The following is a 19,474-nucleotide window of genomic DNA, read 5'->3' on the forward strand; positions in this document are numbered from 1 at the left end:
ATTCAGCACTATGTCAAAAAAAAAACAACTTTCAAGGAGGAGGGTTGGTGGACAGTTTCTTTACGGGTATTTATGCGGAGGAGAGTGAAAAACGCCCCGGTTCTTTAGCCACAGCACCACATCATAGCGAAACAACAGGCGCTATTGATCAGGGTGAGTCAACGGTTTCACACTCATCGTCATCTTCCACCTTTCGTAAAGCCATTGAGGCGTGACGGTGCGTCTCCGGAGGCCGTGGTGCTGTTGTTCAGTCAGCGTATGAAAAAAATAAAAATGGCTACAGCCCCAACCCAGGTGCTGTGTTTACTAAAACCCACTATGAGTCAGGAGTTTCAAGATGACTCCAGTCATCTAACGGCTACTTGTGGTGAAATAAAACACGTTCCCATACACTGACACCGTCTCTGGTGTCATAATGGGCATGTGTCATAGAAGTTTATTGTGCACCCATCACTTGAGGGCACTGCTAGCATTTAAGACAAAGCGGTTACTCCTGCCACAACAGCTGTAACAAAAGTAACCACAAATTCCGTTTGTTTCTCAACTTGTACTTTGAAATGAGTCCTGTCCTGTGTCTCTCCTCAAAAGATCCACGATGACTAACCCTTCAGAAATTATTTATTCTTGTTCTTACAAAGCTAAGCTATGCTTTTAGTTGCCAAATGTTATGTGACTAACTCTGGACATAGCCCATCTAATATAAATGAAAAGATAATAATCAGTTGAGGCATTTTGAAGTTATCTGATGAGCCTAATTTGAAAATATGGTATCGTCAGGGCTTGGTAAATAATGCATGACCTTTTCAGTGTCCTTCCCAAGAACGAGAGAGAGAGATACATAGTGAGAGTTAGAAGCCTCCCCGCCCACAGAGAAGACATCCTCCCTCTACATCTCGAAGCAGATTGTCATCCCTGGTCACCATCAGGTCTGTGTTTGCCCCAGTGAACATTCAACGCTGTCGGTGAGTTTAAGCTAAATTGAAAAAACCATCGACCGTTGACTGTACCCTGTGGCCAGCCTTTTCTCACTCAGTATCTCAAAAAGAAGATGGAAAAAAATAAAAAACCAAGGAATAAAGCAGGTATGTACACACAACCAAGAACAACGTCGACTTGGTAAATGACACGGAGAACGCCGCGTTCCCGTTCTGAAAATACACAAGATACTTCCAGCATGCAAAGCACAGCAAAGGTCACAATCAACATTCATTGCTGTCGGTGGGTTTAACTGTGTGGAAGAGCTCACTGAACGATGAATGCAACTGTGTCCCAGATTTCATCCAACCGTCACAAGGAATAGTGTCATGATATGCTGATGATGCTGTTATTTATTTCTCCGCCCGGGATCCCTCCCCCCTTTTCCACCTTCAACGATGGCCGCACATGGGCGGAATTGACAGGCAAATCAGATTGCATCTAGATCACGCCGGCTGCAGCAGAGAGGTCTGAGTTTGGCTCTACGAGCAGGGGGGAGAGGAGGAGAGAGGCGGAGGGAAATAAAAAAAAAAAAGCGGCAAGAGATATTTGGGGGAAAAATATGACCTTTGAAGAATAATATACAGATGGCCTGCACTGCATCAAGGGTTTTATAAATGATTTAGCTGCTGTAAATATTGCACGAAATGTAAACCGAATGTGTTGAATGAGAACAAATGATATACAGTTGGAATAAAACAAAACTGCATGCGCTGTTCTTTCTTGTATTTAATACAGTATAATAATAAACTACGAGCATTTCAGCCACCAGTGGTGTGATGAGTCTTTCTTTGATCTTGTTAGCGTAAATGTGAAAGTGGTGAGGCCTGTCGGATCACATCTATCTGCGATAGATTTTTTTTTTTTCCACAGATCAAAGCCCTACACCACCGATTATAACAATTATTTAAATGCAGTTTACGTTTGGTGTGACAGCTGGCAAATTATTCCATGCATCAGTGGTTTAATTCATATATTCACTTGTACTTAAATTCAGACTGCAAGAAATAATTTTATATGTTTTCTTATATATACATACTATCATTATACGCATTTTATAAGTTCTTTGTATTGTTTTAATGAACCTTTTTGGAAATAAATACACTGTGAATTCACTGACTAAAAATGTTGGTGATGAGCGAAAATATGCTGTGAATGAAAATTAAATCATGTACTAAAATAAGCACGACACATCTACCCTTCATTAATGATTCATTCTCAGACTAAATACATACAGCTGCAATAAAATTTTGACAAATCTGTAGAAAAATACCATGCGTCATCCGAACAGTGCAGGGAAGACATGAACCACTTGCAAGAGTCTAGAGAACAATCTTTTAAAATAGTCTCCTCTTTAACTCACTATCTAACCTAATCCTCAGTTTAAACCAAATGTGTTTGTAATTGAAAGAAAAGATTCCATAACACATCTTTACTATGTGCCGTCTTTGTTAAGATTATAAGTCATGAAAATGAGACTTTTAAGTAAATGTAACTACAATTAGTATATTATAAAACATATTTTTTTATATTTGACTTGTGTTTTTTTTTACTAGGAAAGTACCCACTTATGCTGATTCTGTACTATAACCACTTCTTGACCAGCACAGATCAAGAATAGCACGACCGTTGCAACTGGAAAGCCCCTCTTTATGTGGTCTTTTACTTTCATTTGTGCACAACGTGGGTCATAACTAAGCTTTTGAAATAGCCTCACAATGTAGCGTACCCCCCCACCCCTTTTTCTTTTTATTTAGGGCTGCATACGCTGCACCGTACTTTTTTCTGCACATTCCTAACGGCGTTATCTGAAGAGATTAAATTGCGAAATGTGGCCGTGAAAAAGCAATTACTCAGAAGAGAGACGTGTGGGCCTTCTGAGATAATTTAATGTGAGCTTCAGGACAGACGCTAAATAGGAACGGAGTTTAACGTGGGCCATGTGATGCTTATAATCAGCAGAAAGCTGTAGCTGAAACCGAATGAGTCATGATGACAGAACTTAAAGGCCATTCTTCCGAAGTTTGATTTTCATCTTTTAAAAGTCATTCTTGCAAAGATGCACCACATTCTATAAATGACTAATTTTACATTTTTTGTTGGAACAAGCAACTGAAGCACACATTTGCACAAACTGTTTCTATTATTAAAATAATATATTAAAATAAAAGTATGGCTTGTTAAATAGTTGTTTTAGATCTAATCACAATTAAGAGGTTTCCATGAAGTAATTACTTCTAACATTAACAGCAGACAGTCAAGTAGATGGATTACTGTATTATATGAGGTTAAAAGTTCCACAATGAGGAACACAGGTAATGACTTCTTTTGTCCACTAGAGGGATACCAAAGAACAAGTGACAAAGCAAAGCAAATACTTATCCATTTCAGATTTATTTCTTCTGTTTTCTATCATACTTAATGAAAAGAAAAGCAAGTGAAAGAACAAATAAGTAGCATGATCACAATGAAAGAAAAAATGTACAGTGAAGAGTGTCAGATGCCGCACATGAGAAATCTGTCAAAACCTGTCAAATATAGCTTACAGTCAATATTCTTTATTTTCAGAATAATTAAAACCTGAAGGGAGTTTTTTTCATACTATGCATACTGGGCTGCAGATTATTGTTTTTTTTTCATGTAAATGATGGCAAATTTAGAAGTGCTCTTTGTCAGACAATATACAGAACTCTTACGCTTTGATTTGTAACCTGAGGTTTTGCATGTAAACGAATACACTTTTCTCAAAATACAAATACACATTTGCAGTTTTTTGACTTGCCTTTATGTGATAAAAAGAAAAATATATGCAGCTTCATGACAATTAGTCAATTGTAAAAACCTGAGGAGAGTCTCAATGACCTGGACGTATAAAATCTTTGTGGCAAAAATTAAGGATTATGTTTGATTATCATTTATTTTATGAGCTGATCAACTAGTTTCAGCTACACTTTGCTAATCTTCCTACAAACTAAAACATCCTGCCTCTACTTCTGATTATTCTAAATTGTATAAAAAATTGCAAAACAAACTGCTTTTTTTTTTGTAACACTATGAAACAAACCTGATTAACTGCCTTCGTTTGAACCACGTTGCTGGATTCTTTGGATGTTTTTTTTTTTTTAAACTATTATTTATTAACATGTGAGAAGAAGGTTTTGGCCAAATAACCCACGTCATACTTATTTTTCTTGACTTGTGAAATGAAGTTACCTCTTTGTAGACTCATGTAAGCAGATAAAAGGAAAGGCTTTGAGGAAATGCACCCCCAGGCCATACAAAGAATGCATACAATAGATACAGTAGATACATACAAAAAGAAATTAATGCATAATACTCACATTCAAAAGGGGAATCGCCAAGAAAACAGATCTAAACCTACCAGTTCAAAAAGATTACTGGAAAACGTCACATAGGGCTGGGTGGATAATCAAATCGATTCATGACAATCATGTTAAATTTACTCTTTTTCATGTCTCCCACAAGGAGCCATTCTGCCATTAACACTGATACATATGTATTCATTCTACTCTGACATGTATATGGTTTAGTTATTTAAAAATGACCAGAGAACAGATTCTGCCGTAAAAAGAACCCAAACAATAAAAAAGCTTTGGTAAAAGCAAAGTGTTCTTACAACTGAATACTACATTATTTTAACTTGGCACTTATATCCATAACTTTGTATTTAATGCTCAGTGCTTCATGCATGGAACATTTTTCAGTTGATTTTTAGATGCCCTGATGTGACACAGTATATCCCTTAAGAGTTTGACGGATCAGAGTTCATTTGTAGAAAGGATTAAATACTTGGTAACATCTCAGAACTTCTGGACGTTTTAAGCGTCACCACACACGAACAAAGGAGTGCTTTGTATGCTAAACTAGTGGTATTGTTACCTCTGCAGGCTCATGTTTTGTTTTTTGTTTTTTTATCCCAGTGGTTGTCCTTACTGTCTGATGTCTGCCGGTCTGAGCTGTCTCTCACCCTCGGCCAGGAAGATTTGCATGGCCCGGTACAGCAGGTGGATGCCGAGTTCCCGTTTCCTCTTCACCTGCCAGTTTGACACTATGCCATAAAAATCTCCCCGCTTCTGGTTGGTGAGCATCTTCAAACCTGGAACAATTGGAGAACTAAGTTGGTGTACTGACAGGTAAAACAACAGCGAGCAAGTGTGTAGCATTTCTGTACATGACGATTTTAAAACTGTAAAGGCTGTTACATACTCCGCAAGAACAGAAGAGTTTGTTTTCTTGAGGTGGCACAAAACAGAACAAAGTTCGTTCTGGCCAGGTCATTTATACTCCACGGGAAACTGAAGTGCAGAACTGTGCAAACTGTGTGTCTTTGTATTCCTTGCGAGATGTATCACACAGGTTCTCACCACCTCAGCCAGCTGATCCCCAAAACTATCCATTGCGCAACCGGAAAAGGGGCGGGAATGGAAACATTTCAGTTTTTCCGCATCAACCACGGCCACTTCCGATTTCTATTTCGCACAGAGTAGTTGTTGGACACCACATGAGGAAAAATTCCAACCCAAATGATATGCCGTGAACAAGCTACGAGAAATTCCAAACGAGGGCTGAGAGAAATTTCCCTGTTATTGCGTATGTAACGAGCTTAACTGTCGCAACCACATAACGTGTCTGCATTTCCTTTTCTAACCATTTCAGCATTCATTTAAGTAAGTCATATAAGATTAGAATGCCTTTTTTATAAGATTATCTACAAAAGCCTGGACACAAAGCAGATCAAAACTAGGTATTCGTATGGAAGACATCATTTCACCCTGCTTGTACTCACCGATGGCCTCCACCATGCAGGCCTCTCTAGTATAAGCCTCCACTGGAATAACGTTCTGGAAACAATGCAGAGAGATGACGCCCTGCTCTGCTTTCCACACCTGAAGGATGTGCTGCACTTTGAGGCACAGTTTCTGTCACGGAGAAGAGAGCATCCGTGTGTTAAAGCCAAAATTCTACAGCTCAGTTAAAGTTTTTTTTTAATCTAGTGAATTAGCGTATGTTCCCTTACCTTGGAGGTCTTGTCCCCTTTATAGTACTCTAGAGCTTCATAAAGGTGACTGTAGGGGCGGGAGCGTTTTCCTTTGCCCACGTAAAATATAGCACGGACAAAGGTCTCGAAGCACTCCTGCGGAGTCATGGTTTGACTGCGGAAGGGGAGATTTTTCGTCACTCTGGAGAAGAAGAAAAACAAAGTCTGTTTAGTTATCTCTGGAGTTTGAAAGGAGGTATTTTTAATATGGGGCTGTTTTGTAAAGGCTCCAATCTGCCAGTTGGAATGATTTTTCAGCTCTGGTTCAGGAGTCAGTTACAATGAATTAAAAACTGACAAATCTTGATAAACTTTAAGTAATATTACTGAGTTTCCCAAGCATTCAGTGCAAGATCTGATAATGATTTGCACATCTATAGTAGCCTTTCATAACTAACATTATTTAAATAACGATAAAATAAAGAACTTTGGGACAGGCCATAGCAACTCTTCTGGGAGCACAAGCAACGCTGCCCTGAACAAAACCAAAACAAGTCAAAATGAGAACCTTGGATCTAGCAGCAGGTAGTTGAAGCTGGACTTGATTATGCCTTCTCTCCATTTCCTGTTCTGATCTGGTTGATCAAACTGCTGGCACAAAGCCTGCTCATCAGCCTGGCAATCAGGCAGCTTGAAGGTCTGCAGGACCCGACACAATTCGGGACTATAACCTAAATCTACAGAAGTAAAAAGAGAACAGAAAATGTCAGTGATGTCGGGCTAAGTAGCAGGAAGTGTATAGATATTTTTCATTCGTTCAGTAGTTTTAATCTACCCACAAAGTGACTGAATCCTACAACAGTGAGTTTAATTTTCCAATTTAATGCTTCTAAAAAGGAGTGATTTCACTGTCACCTGAAGGCCATGACTTAATAAACATCAATTTAAATAACAATTATAAATTAATTATAAATAATAAAAATTCTATGTTTACTAAATTCTCAAACACACACTCTATTTCAACCCAAAACTCACAAGTGAAACCACAAGACTCAGAACATTAAATAGTGAAAGCTCAAGCTCAACCAACATGGGGCTTACCTGCTTGCGGCTGATGTAAATGCTTCTGTTGATGTTGTGATTGCAACTTTGTCTCCTGTAACAAGCGCCCCAGCCTTCGGATGTAGGTGGGCCTGGTACGGCTGCTGATAGGACCTGGACTCTCCCCCAGCTCCATTAGCCTCAACCTCAGCTCCTTGTCAGTCAGTCCTTTGGTTTCCGGCAACACATTCTCCTCACACTCAACACTTTCTTCCCTCTGTCCCACCACCACCGCCTGGGGTTTCTCATTCTCCTTTCCTTTTTTGCTCATCATGTCGGTCTGTAATGGGCGCCAGTCATAAAGGATGGTCTCCTCATTACTTGTAGTACTCATGCTGGAACTAAGTGAGGTGTCCGCGTTTGGCGGAACATGAGTCTCAATAAGTTTGTGGCCCTGTTCTGTATCAGTGTACAGGTACTCCACGGGTTCGTCCAGATCCAGAATATGTGGGCGTCCTCCAGGGGTGTAAGACAGGTTAGCCAGGCTCTGCGGCCTGCGGCAACTTGAAAGTCGGCTCATGCTGTACCTCGGGGTGCATCCGGTGCCTGGAGTGCAAGAAGGGTCAGAATCTTCCCTCGACTTTCTTGGGGAAAAATAGCTGGAGCTGGAAGATGAGGACGCAGAATCTATCTGGGAGGTCAAGTCCTCAGTTATCCAGCCATCCCTGTTTTCTAGACCGTCTTCCTGGTTCTCACCAGGGGCATCATCCCCATTTTCCTTTGTAGTTATTTCATCTGCACTTGTCAGATCATCAGTCAGAAATTCCCTACCTTCTACAAGGTCCTGTTGTTGCATAGCAAGAATAATCTCTGCAAGGTTTCTTTCATAGGCATCAACTGAAGTGTCCTGGTTTTTCTCTAGTACAACTGTGTCACACAAAGTCTGTGATTCCCCAGCAGAGTCTGTTACCTTTTTAGAAAGGATGAGTGTATCAGCTTGACTATCATTCACACTTGAAAAGGCTCCAAGAGTGCTGGACTCTGTGTCCTCGCAATCCATCGGCAAGGAATCCCCTCCTGTGCTACTCCCTGCTGAATGGGAAGGTAAGTGGCTAAGTGCAGGTGATAAGCCATGAAAGTCTTTATAGCTTTGAGATCTGGGTGTCTGTCGGCGAGTTCGGACCGGTGTAGGCAGCGTTTCCTCAAACAGAGTAGACGTGGAGAAGATGCTCTCAGGGGTTCTGCTGGTTCTCAGGGAGCAACGACTCAACCGCGAGCGCGTCCTGCCTGTCACAAAAGGACTGGGAGTGAATGGAAGGTCACCTTTTTCTTCCAAAGCTTCAATTGCCTCAGACCTAGTATCTGCTACTGGCTTGTCAACACCTCTGTTGCTTGAAATATCTACAACAGGGCCACTACAAGCCTCCAATACATTATTGCTTGTGTGTTTTGCTTCAGACAAGTTCATTTTCTCAAGCATGTTTGGTAAAGACTCCTTAGTGTCACATTCTGTATCCACCTTAGTCTCTTCTCGAACACGTGGAAAATTCCCATCTAGCCTTGTAAATTCAGTCTCAGAATCAGTAGAAATCTGAGTCACTCTGTCAGTTCCAGCCCCAGCAGAAACTTCCTCTACCGCAGGGAGTAAATGATGCCGCGGGTGTACAGAAGCCTCCAGAGCACTAGTGTAATGATCACTCTCACAGCTACTATAATGGCTGCTACCAGTCCCACTGCCACTGCTGCCAGCAGTGAAATGTGCTTGATGTTCAGGTATATTCCCCTGATCCTCTTTTACATTTTCGGTTTCCTGTTCATCAAAAGCACAGCGACTCATGACTGTTTTGTCCAAGTCCTCTTCTGTGCTACTACTGCTAACCCTACAGAAAACGTAAACATGATCTGGCGATGTGACGTCGATCCCCTGCTTGTGCAAAACAGTGGCCATACGCTCTGAATGCAGGAAATCAGGGTACTCGGTCATGTCGAAAGCTAAGCGGCTGCCGGGCCGGCTGTCATCAACAGCAGCGAGATCCTTTTTGGGTGATTCAGGACTGAAGACGGGGAAATATTCGTCTACATCTCTGAAGCTCACGCTCTTCCGAATTGTTTGCCTGCTTGAGAAAAATGCAGGAAGGGTGTCTCTTCTGGAAAGAGACGCTCTGCCATCATTTGCAGCAGAATGTTTGTTTGCTCCTGAAATGACCATGCCGTCATCAGTACATGAATCATCCTCTTTGAGAATCGACATCGCAACTGCAGGTTCTACCGCAGACATGCGAGTGCTTGAAAGTATGGACGGACCAGAAATTCTGTCATATGGCATTTCTCTGCAACTTGGCCTCCCATTAATGTTAGACAGGTTGAAAAATGAAGAGCGCCTTGTGCTGCTCATTGGAGCTTCACCAAATTCACTTATCATTGACGAGCGGGAACTGAAGCTGTAGTCCGATTCTGGATAGCTGGATGTGTCAGTGTGCTCTGAATACACAGCTGTTGAGACAAAGGGGGACAATAAATTAACACTGTAACAACAAAGATGAAAATTGAAGATGGAAATTAGCTAATCAAATATAATTTTTTAGGAAGTCAGGACTGTTAAGTAGTCCCCTACAAGACAACTCTTACAGTATTGGAACTGTGGCAAGTCATCCTCCTCAGTCTCCACTGAGCTGATCTGGTATTCCTGAAGGAGATGAGCACATTTTTGATTTTCCTGTTGCTCTGCCAGCTGTTTTGGTGTGTTCCCTTCCTGTATCGTTAAAACCAAAAATGGGGAAAAAAAGCAAAGAAAACAAGGTCATTCGCAGTCACCTTGTAACACCTCATCATTTATTTTCTGTCTCTATATTAACTCAGCTCTAATGCACTGAGAGATTCTACATTAACAACTGATCATGCAAACAGTTCTGTCGGTGTATCTGTATACATAACTACAAACTGACTCCTGATGTTTCTCTTGACTGCCAAAAAACCCATGCAATATCCTCACAGGAAATTATCAATAAAGCTGAAAGCAATCCTTACATTATCTTTAATGTTTGGGTTTCCTCCATTTATCAAGAGCAGCTTGAGATTTTGAAAACATCCCCACAGTGCTGCAACATGAAGAGGAGTCAAGCCATCTGATGACCTGAGACAAAACAAAATATTAACAACAGTTGATGCAGTTCTTATATGACAGAGAGTGATTTAAAAAAAATCTGGCAAGGATATCTGTGATGTGGACTTCGCAAACTGACCTGATGTTGGGGTTTGCTCCGTGTTGCAGCAGCATTTTCAAGCAGCGTGTATTCTTCTCAGTCTCTTTGCCCACAGCCAAGTGCATTGCAGCCACCCCCTTGCTACCCACCAGGTCAGGGCTTGCACCCTGTGAGAGCAGTAGTTGCACAGCTCTGTGAAGGAAAGAAGATCTGTTACAATTCACACAATGAATATATGAATCACAGTTTAATATTATCTGAGGCCCTGTATCAGGAGACTCAGGTCCATCAGTGTCTGCCAAACCGTGCTGCACATGTTCTATCACTGTGTGGTAGCGAACATCATCTTATACGCTGTAGTGTGCTGGGACAGCCCACTTTGATTTCAAGGGGGCCGGACCAGTAACACAAAAGTGTGTTAACATATGAATAACAACAACTCAACAACAACTACGTATTTCCCTTTGTTTTAGTGCACACGCGAACATGAGGAAAAGTGTTTACATTTAATGAACTGCGCTATTACAAAACATGTAATAAACAACTGGACATTTCTTAAGAAAAATAAGTGCAATTATTGTACAGTTCCAGGTCTCAATTGTTGTGTTATGTCCACAACCTTTACTAAAACTGCATGAACCTGTGGAATAGCAGTTACTTTTATTTGGAAAAATTGCAAAAAATGACATTAAACACATTTAATGTTGCAGGCTCTATGATTGTCACATGTGCTATAGACTCAACATGCGAATCAAGAAAGCTGGCTCTGTCCTGGCAGTGGAGCAATCAGAGAGGACCAAAGGATATATAACTTCACTTTGGTGGGGAGGAGAGCTAGGAAATGAGGAGCACTGTTTAGAAACGTTATGTACATTTTATTTTAATGTTCTCAATATATTAAGGAATGTAGTTTCAGCATCATGCACAGTATAGATCTGCAATACCACTGTCAATTGTGTAATGTGTAATAGTCTTTACTGCTGCAAAAACCATGTATGACATTATTATTCTTGACAATAGTTGCAGTACTAGTGTATTCATAACAAATGTTATAGATAACAAGAATATGAACTTAGAAATGATATAAAGCCACTTAAACATATCTCTTTCCAATTTTAGGTCAATCTATAAGATTTTTTGGTGATCTGCATATTACCCCAGAGTCGCGTGCCAGGTATTTTGGATGAATATGTGGTGTGGTTTGAGGGGTTTGTTCTAATTAAAGAGTTATTTAGATAGATAGGTAGATAGATTTGACCCCAAGGACAAAAAGTGTTAGTAAATTTGAAGGAAACAAGAGGGTTAAAGCTTAAACATCTTACTTATATTCTGTATTTTCTTTCCTATGTTGCACAGCTTTCAATAGAAGTTTATTTTCATTTTTGCTCTATTTACTGTTATTTGTTATGTTATCGTCATAACAGGGGAAGAATTATAAATTATTATCAAATATACTACGCTGCACTCTACCATGGAGCTCTATATACTATTTCAGGCTTATATTTACTGTATTGCTATTATATTCAGGTGTTTCTGACAATCTTTTCACCACTCTGTTAAGTCTATGTTTATCTGTTTGTAGGTTATATTTACAGATACCTCATACAAATAACAACAACAACTAAGAAAGTGTTAACAAACAAAAAAAGAAATGCCAGCGTAGCTAGACACAGGCAAAAGGGGTTTTGAAACGCGTTATTCAGATTTCAGAGGACATGCCTGGGCAAAACAAAGAGAAAGAGGGCTGAACCAAACCTGGGGTCTCCATCCTTCACCGCTTTACACAATTGACTTTCCAGCCTCGCCGTTTTTCGGTCCATGGCCATCGTCATTAAGTTTAGCAATCATATATATTAGAATCTACATCTAACGCGACAACTGTTCAACAAGCTACGGATACGTTTGAGGTTAAGGCTAGCACAAGGAGCTAACAGCGACGGAGTGGTTGCAGAAACATAGCCACTGTGTGCACACATTAAAGTACGTCATTCTGCAAAACTAGCCGCTAACAAATTCACCTAAACCTTACGTCTGCACCTAAAATTAAGACATGGGTGCAATCTTCAAACTCATCGACTCATCGAGGTTAACTGATTAAACGCGTATTATTTTTGATTCTATGAAAACGCGCAACTGTTTTGGTTAAACTTCCCTCCAAATACGGAAAGCCACTAGAAGGCGGAAGTCCCGCCCACGGGCGTCTCTGATTGGATGAGGATTCACCAATCAGGTGAGACGTTCACTTGACCCGAGTTTCACGTTTTATATGGAGTCTCACCTGGCAGTTTCTGATGAACTCAATTTACCTTTTCAAACTTTCACTTAATCTTTGTTTCATGAAGGTATGGTAGTCAGCATTTGTTTAAAAATAACGACGGACATTGTTGATTCAGTTTTGTTTTGAACTGTGTTATGTTAAGAATCATTTTGACATCCCATATTTTAGTCTTTCCAAGTAAGTGGGGCTAGATAGAAGAAAAACTGTTTAACTGCTTAACTGTTTAATGTAATACAGTTCACTCTCTTGGAGATTTGTATTAAATGACAGAAGTAAAACTGGGCTGTTCATTCCTATTGTAGACACAATATTATAGAAAATACACGGAGGCTATAAAATAATCCCTCAGTAGTGACATACTGACGTGCAAGAGTATTTAATCTTTAAACATAAAAACAGTGCTTTTAAATGAGGGAAGTCACTTATTTATTCAAAATATTTCAAAAATAATTGCAACCATATTATCACATAAACTCACTCACATGTGCTTAATTTAGTCCCGTTTTCTCACAGTAATGTCTTTACACAAGATTATCTGAACAAGTATAAATTACTGGAAAAGACAAAGTTTTGCAAAGAAAACAAATATACAGTGTACAGAATAATTTAAGTTTAAACAAAATCTCAGATAACACAGTTCATCCGGAATTCAGGACACATTCTCCAAAGGCTCAGACAGACCAGAGGAAGCGGAGGAGAAGGCCGCTCAGAAGGAGCAGCAGGCTGGGGCGGGTCACTGCTGCGTGGCTGTACTCGGGGAGTTTGCAGTTCTCGTACGGCTCTACGCAGGCGGCATAAGCCATGACATGTGCAATGTAGTTCTGCTCCTGCACCCCATGGAAAAGGTGCGACATGGGACCTTTGGCAAAGATGGCCACGTCATCTATGCCGTGGGTCTCTGAGGGAAGAGGGACAGGGGCCTGCTGACGGTAATTATTATCGGCTGAAGGAAAATGAAAAAGAGGAGAATTATATTAGGTACATCAGAGTATTCTGGCAGCTACATGAAAACAGTCAGATCACAAAACTACAGTATAGGCACATGAAGGTTGTAGCAAGCACAACTGTCAGTATACTGATATCAATTGTAGCTAATCTGCAAACTGCTAAATATTTTGTAATGGCTGTGTGTCTTATTGTACATAGGTTATATTATTCATACATTATGCAGTAAATAAGATTGAATTATCAGGTTATCATCAGGTTTTGTGAATAACAATCATCTGCATCCTCAATGATGTATGTGGACATTTGTTATTAGGTTACAGTCATGTACTCTAATGTTAGTATTGTTTTATAGTGTTTTATTCAAAAAGCATTTTAAACATGTTAAAAAAATATATGGATGCACCATAGCCTGGATTACTGAGAACCTTCACAGACATTTACAATATTTAACAGTGGCGTATTATACATTAAAAAGTACTTATCATTTAATAAAAGTCTTTATGTTGGTTGTATATAGGTCTTCTGTTAATTTTTGATTGAAACACTATATTCTGTTATGTATAGCTCTTGTCCAAAATGACTCATATTCATCACGGACAAACAATTGTACAGCTGTTAAAGTTGGAGTTATAATGCCAGTACCACTTTAGAAGCATTACTAAATCCTGATTCAGTACTTCTTTGTCCCTGTACAGTAGGTGATGTTTTACACCACAAGATGGAGCTATTCTATTACTTTGTCATAATGCATATCAGTTTACACTTACTTGAAATGGATTCATTCACATCTGGGCGAGTTCCATTGGCTATCTGGTATCCTGGTCCGTTCCCATACACAGCAGTGGTGAAGCGCTTGTTGTCACTACCCCTTCCACTAGACACCCCTGTGAAACACCAGGGGAAAACACAAGATGACGTTCACGTTTTGTTTGGAATCCTCTTTGTTTTCCTCAGGCTTCTTAATTTTCCAAAAGTGTGTTTTACCTAGAACGGGGTTTCCTCTTGGAGAATATCCCCCAAAAGCAAACACGTGGGAGTGGTCAGCAGTGACCACAGTCAGAGTGTCCAGGTCACTGGTGAGTTCAGCCGCTCGACCGATTGCCCGATCAAACTCCACGGCTTCATGGAGTGCCTTTTTTGCCTGTCCTCCATGGTGACTATGGTCAATTCTCCCCCTTAATGTCAAAAATAAAGCCACCAGTAAGTATCACAACCACATCCTTCCTGTAAATGACAACGAGGAATCTTATTTGCAGTGTAAAACGTATCCAGATATACTCTGTGCAAAATCCCTAAAATAATAAATGACACAAAACAATAATTTTACTGTGTTTTTCACACGTGTCGCATTTAAGTCTAATTAAAAACAAAGAAATTAGATATCCTACACTGAAATACAAATATAGAGATACAGATATAAACTTTTAATTTCTCGTTGCTACATGACAATATATGATACTTGTGTATTCAGACGTTTGCAAAAAAATATATTGTGCTTATCTTCAACAAAGAGGAAAAATCCTTTAGGGTTCTTGCTCAGAATCTTTATTGCTTTCTCAGTCATCTCTGTAAGGGAAGGGTCCATGGATGGGTCACGTTCCAGCTCATAGCGGCAGTCTTTGGGCTCAAAAAGACCTAAACGCAGAGAGAATTAGCAGCCGTCACTTTTGATTACCAAGAAAATACCAACTTTAAAGATGTTTCTGAAAGAAATGTTGTTGTCACTGCTATAAACTATACTCAGATCAGCCACACCATTAAAACCACTGATAGGAGAAGCACATAACATTGACCATCTTGTCACAAATCAGTGTTTTGCTGGGAAATGTTTGGACCCGGCAGACCAGATTAGACAAGACCAGGCACTCCCACAACATAGCAATGACACTCCTTGATGGCAGCAGCCATCCCCACCATGACAAAAATGGTTTAGGAATAACTCACTAGATCCCAAACTGATCAAGTATCTGTGGGATGATCCTCAGAGGCTCCTCCACTCACCCCTAAACCCATAGGACCCAAGGTCCCCCGCCCACTAACAACACTGTGTTCCCATACACCATAGGACAACCTAAGAAGACCCATGTCCATTCTCTGGTGACTCAGAACTGTTTTGGGGGCACAAGGGAGACACAATATGAGGCAGGTGGTTTTAATGTTGTGACTGATCGATGTATATCTAGACAGTTAAGCAAAAAAGAAGTATCATATCCTGTCAGCTGAGGCACGGTAAGCAGTCCAACTGTTAATTAAAATGCACAGGATGCTCACATTATAGACCTTGCTCTGAATGGAAAACAGAGTTGTCCTTACCCATCAAGAAGTCTGTTTTTGCAGGATCGACAGCATCAAATTCGGCTTTGTTCCAAACATATTTAGCGTTCTGTTGGCCATGAATGATGAGAAGCATATGGGAAAAATTAGAAAGATGTTCGCAGTGTCGAGAGATCAACCTTAAAAGTGATGAGCACACTTGTGTCAAACCAGTCCAGTCACCTTTGTTGTAGCTTTGCTTTTTGGATAAACTGAACTAAATATGAACTGGATGACTGTGAATCTTCATAGTTTACCTGTTTGTTCTTAAGCCACTCCAAAGTAAGATCCTGTCCATCATTTCGACCCCCTTTGCTTGTTGGGTACTCTGGGTCTGTCTTGGTTTTGGGAAACATATACTGACGACCTCCGCCAAGAATGACCTGCATCGAGATGTATGATCGAAGCGTATTTATGTTTCATAGTCACACATTTTAAGCTGGTATAATGTCCCTTCTATGTTCTCACACTGCCCCTTTGATTTATACTGCACATGTAAAGCTTACGTTAATCTCTGTGTTGTGAACCAGCTGGTAAGCAATGTCCCGACAGCCATTTTGGACAGCCTCAGGGGTGAGGTCAGAGTCATCATACCAGTCTCTGTCAGCAGAGTGAGCGTAACTTGCAGCAGGAGAGGCGTGTTGCACCCTGGTTGTAGTGACAATTCCGACTGACTTTCCTGAAACACATGCCAAAAATTCTTTGAACATCTTATACATTTTCTATTCCGAAGAATCAGTGTTTTGTATGTTTTGGTTACACGTTAGCTTGAAAATCTACGCATTTGTGAACTTCTCTGTATTTAATGGTTTGAAACATGCAGTGAAAGCAATGTGAATGCCTCCCCCCACCTGCGTTCTTGGCACGGTGCAGAACAGATTTGACTTCATTCCCAAAGGTCAAGCTACAGTTGTACCTTGGTGTCGCAGCAGAGACACCCAGGGTGCCATAGTTGGCTTTCACACCGCCTAAATATGCTGTTGCGGTGGCAGCGCTGTCTGGCATCTGCTGGTCCACGTTGTACGTCTGTGGGGATCAAATATAATATCAGAATGTATGATTTAATCCACACTAACAGTCAAGTGCTATTAGATTCTTGGACCACATATCCACTGTTTTGTATCAACATTAAGAAGTGAAACTTTAGTCTAATTCATATGCTACATAGTTTTTGGCTTTTTTATTTGGAAAACAGATTTAAATTCTGTGTAGGAATACTTGAAATGCAAATGAACTTGTTCACATTCAAAGTACATTTCTGAGCTCAGTGACTTTAACTTAAACCTAAACTTATTTACAACTAGTGGTGGTAAATCCAATGGCATTTTATGAAATCAGAGGTTTACAAGAGTTACAAGAGTCGGGCACAAGTAAAGGTGATAAGAGGCTACTTGTGTCACCACGGGATTCAGACTGCCTATATAAGCATCACATTTTGAACAGTTACTCATGAAAGTATGAAAGTACAACAGATCATAAATCATCATGTAGTTAAGGTTATTTTGTTGATTTCTCAGCAATAAAGTTTTGCCACTTTCAAGAACTGAAATCAGCGATTCATTAGCAGGATTAGAAGGTTAGACTATACAATAAAACTATGCAAAGAATCATCGTGTAATTAGTAACGTTGATACATGACACTGTGCATTCTTACTTTAAAATAATAATTATTTTATGAGTTCTTGAAAGTACCATAAAAAACATTAATGGAGTCGGGAAGGACACTATTCTGTTGAGCAATCTGTACGTGCTGTGATAAGATTTGGCTGACCTTAGACAGCGCCAGGTACGGGAAGGTATCCATAACCAGACTGGTCTCCTCTCCGGATTTTCCCGCCAACTGGCCTTTGAGGATACGAGCAGCAGTCACCGTCGGCACCCCCATACCTGAAAGCATGCGGAACCACACTTAAGTAGATGACATCACTAATGGAGAGGCACAGAGCTGCCATTGTGCTCTGTGAGCTTTATGGGACTCAGCTGATGAGAGAGTTCCCAACATCCAGTTCATTTACCGTTACAAATGGTGCAGAACATCCCTCATTGCATAAGAGAGATCACTTGTCTTTGGAAGATAAATCTCTTTATGACCTCATACTACAGATTCAGACAGTGTGAAGCATGAGCTTCGTTTTCCTTCTGCACCTTAAAGGTTGTTATTTTTAAGGTGAAATAAGTATTCCCTTCCGCCTAACACCAGTAGTGCATTATCACCAGTGAACTTTGTTTTAATGAACCTTAACATCTACCATATGTGGTTACGATATGTTACTGATCAATCCCAAACACTGATAAACAATTGAATGTGCTACAGTCAGCATGCAGATAGGAGTGGAGCCTGCTGAGACTATAAATGTGTTAATAAATTGGTAATTTGTGTAACAGATCTTGAATACAATGAGGATCTTTAATCATGGTAAGAATTGAAGGAAATGAGCAGAAGGGAGTACGTTATCTGTGCCTGAGGTGCGTAGTCACGTCAAGGGTCAATGAGGTGCCGGCTATTCAGAAAATATCAACTTTTCTTCGTTTGGTTTTTTACCCAGTCATATCTATACTAGAAATTGTTCTCTTCTGAAGAAATCAAATTGAGAGTCCCTTTAAAGTCTCCTCAATGTACCATTGGTGTTCAGATCAGCTAAGGTCACATGAGGAAATGGCTGCACATGCATGACTGTGGGTTAGCTTCACTTCATTTTGTTATGACTGGCACTCCATGCGTGGGTTCAGATGTCAGCGTTCATCGCCTACTGCCAATAAAACCACGAGGTAAATTAAGTCCTCTGGGTTTAGAGTCCAACAGGCTCTTTTCACCTGAATAAATTAAGAGAAGAAGAAAAGGGGGAAAAAAAGAAACCGCTCAAATGGTGGGAAAGTTCCTTTTTCAGACTCACCGTCCCCCAGGAAGAGGATGAGGTTCTTAGCCTGGTGCATGTTAGGCTGGATATTCATGGCATCGTGAATCGCCTGGCTCGCCTGGTTGTTCCAGTAGCTAGCATGGAGCTCCTCCTCTACAAGCCAGACAGAAACAACACAATGTGGACAATGTATATGAACCATCCCATTGATGCTTTTATTTTGTATCAATAAAGGTGTGTAATCGCCTTGTATCACTGACATTAAAAGCAAAGTAAATTACCAAAAGCACATCGGTCAGGACTTCTACATTGATCACATGATACACAAACACAGATTTGAACAGAGTGATAAACAAAGCAAGACAGTGTGCAGGAACTTGCCCCAATAATTACTGACCTGGGGAGGTTAAGTACGTTTTCGAACAGGGTTTAAATTAATTATTTTTCACCCCAAAAATCTTGTGTATGTGGGTGCAATACTGTCTAGCATTTCAGGCTCTTTGCTCTCTGCTCTTCTCCCTTGTTAAATGACCCTATATGTAGTCAATGTGGAGCTAAGTTAGTTATATTTGCCACTGTACACAAGGACTGAAATATAATCCTGCAGCCGGCATAGTTAAATTAATAAATAATTAAAAAACATTCCTGGTATTTGAAATATATCTTTGATATCACTTGAGATTCTTACCTCTAACACACAAAGTCCACTGCACTGAAAGTAAAGTTAGTAATCCAGTAAAAAAAATGAAATTGTGTTTTCTGGCCATGGTGCCGACGATACCTGAATTAAAAGAAAAAAGAAAACTAAGTGCAGGATCACCTTTCTGCACACAGCTGTGTCTTTATAGCTGCATCCAAG

At 40.2% G+C, this 19,474-nt stretch overlaps 2 protein-coding genes across 2 annotated transcripts; both read right to left on the reverse strand.

Annotated features, from left to right (window-relative positions):
- Positions 1–3,350: 3,350 nt before the first annotated feature.
- On the reverse strand, positions 3,351–12,368 carry ankle1 (ankyrin repeat and LEM domain containing 1). The gene is made up of 9 exons (XM_047586152.1): positions 11,974–12,368; positions 10,258–10,410; positions 10,043–10,148; positions 9,644–9,767; positions 7,076–9,508; positions 6,543–6,711; positions 6,014–6,176; positions 5,783–5,915; positions 3,351–5,092 (listed from the first exon to the last, which is right to left on the reverse strand). Exons 1-9 carry the CDS (start codon positions 12,048–12,050, stop codon positions 4,926–4,928), a joined length of 3,525 nt encoding a protein of 1,174 aa, XP_047442108.1. The 5' UTR covers positions 12,051–12,368; the 3' UTR covers positions 3,351–4,925.
- A 466-nt stretch (positions 12,369–12,834) lies between these two features.
- LOC125010027 (alkaline phosphatase-like) lies at positions 12,835–19,474 on the reverse strand. The gene is made up of 11 exons (XM_047588387.1): positions 19,304–19,474; positions 18,652–18,768; positions 17,529–17,644; positions 16,609–16,783; positions 16,264–16,436; positions 16,015–16,140; positions 15,758–15,827; positions 14,945–15,079; positions 14,429–14,620; positions 14,212–14,328; positions 12,835–13,439 (listed from the first exon to the last, which is right to left on the reverse strand). The coding sequence occupies exons 1-11, from the start codon at positions 19,380–19,382 to the stop codon at positions 13,168–13,170; spliced, it is 1,572 nt and encodes a 523-aa protein (XP_047444343.1). The 5' UTR covers positions 19,383–19,474; the 3' UTR covers positions 12,835–13,167.

This window comes from Mugil cephalus, chromosome 6, assembly GCF_022458985.1.
Source record: "Mugil cephalus isolate CIBA_MC_2020 chromosome 6, CIBA_Mcephalus_1.1, whole genome shotgun sequence".
Lineage (NCBI taxonomy): Eukaryota > Metazoa > Chordata > Actinopteri > Mugiliformes > Mugilidae > Mugil > Mugil cephalus.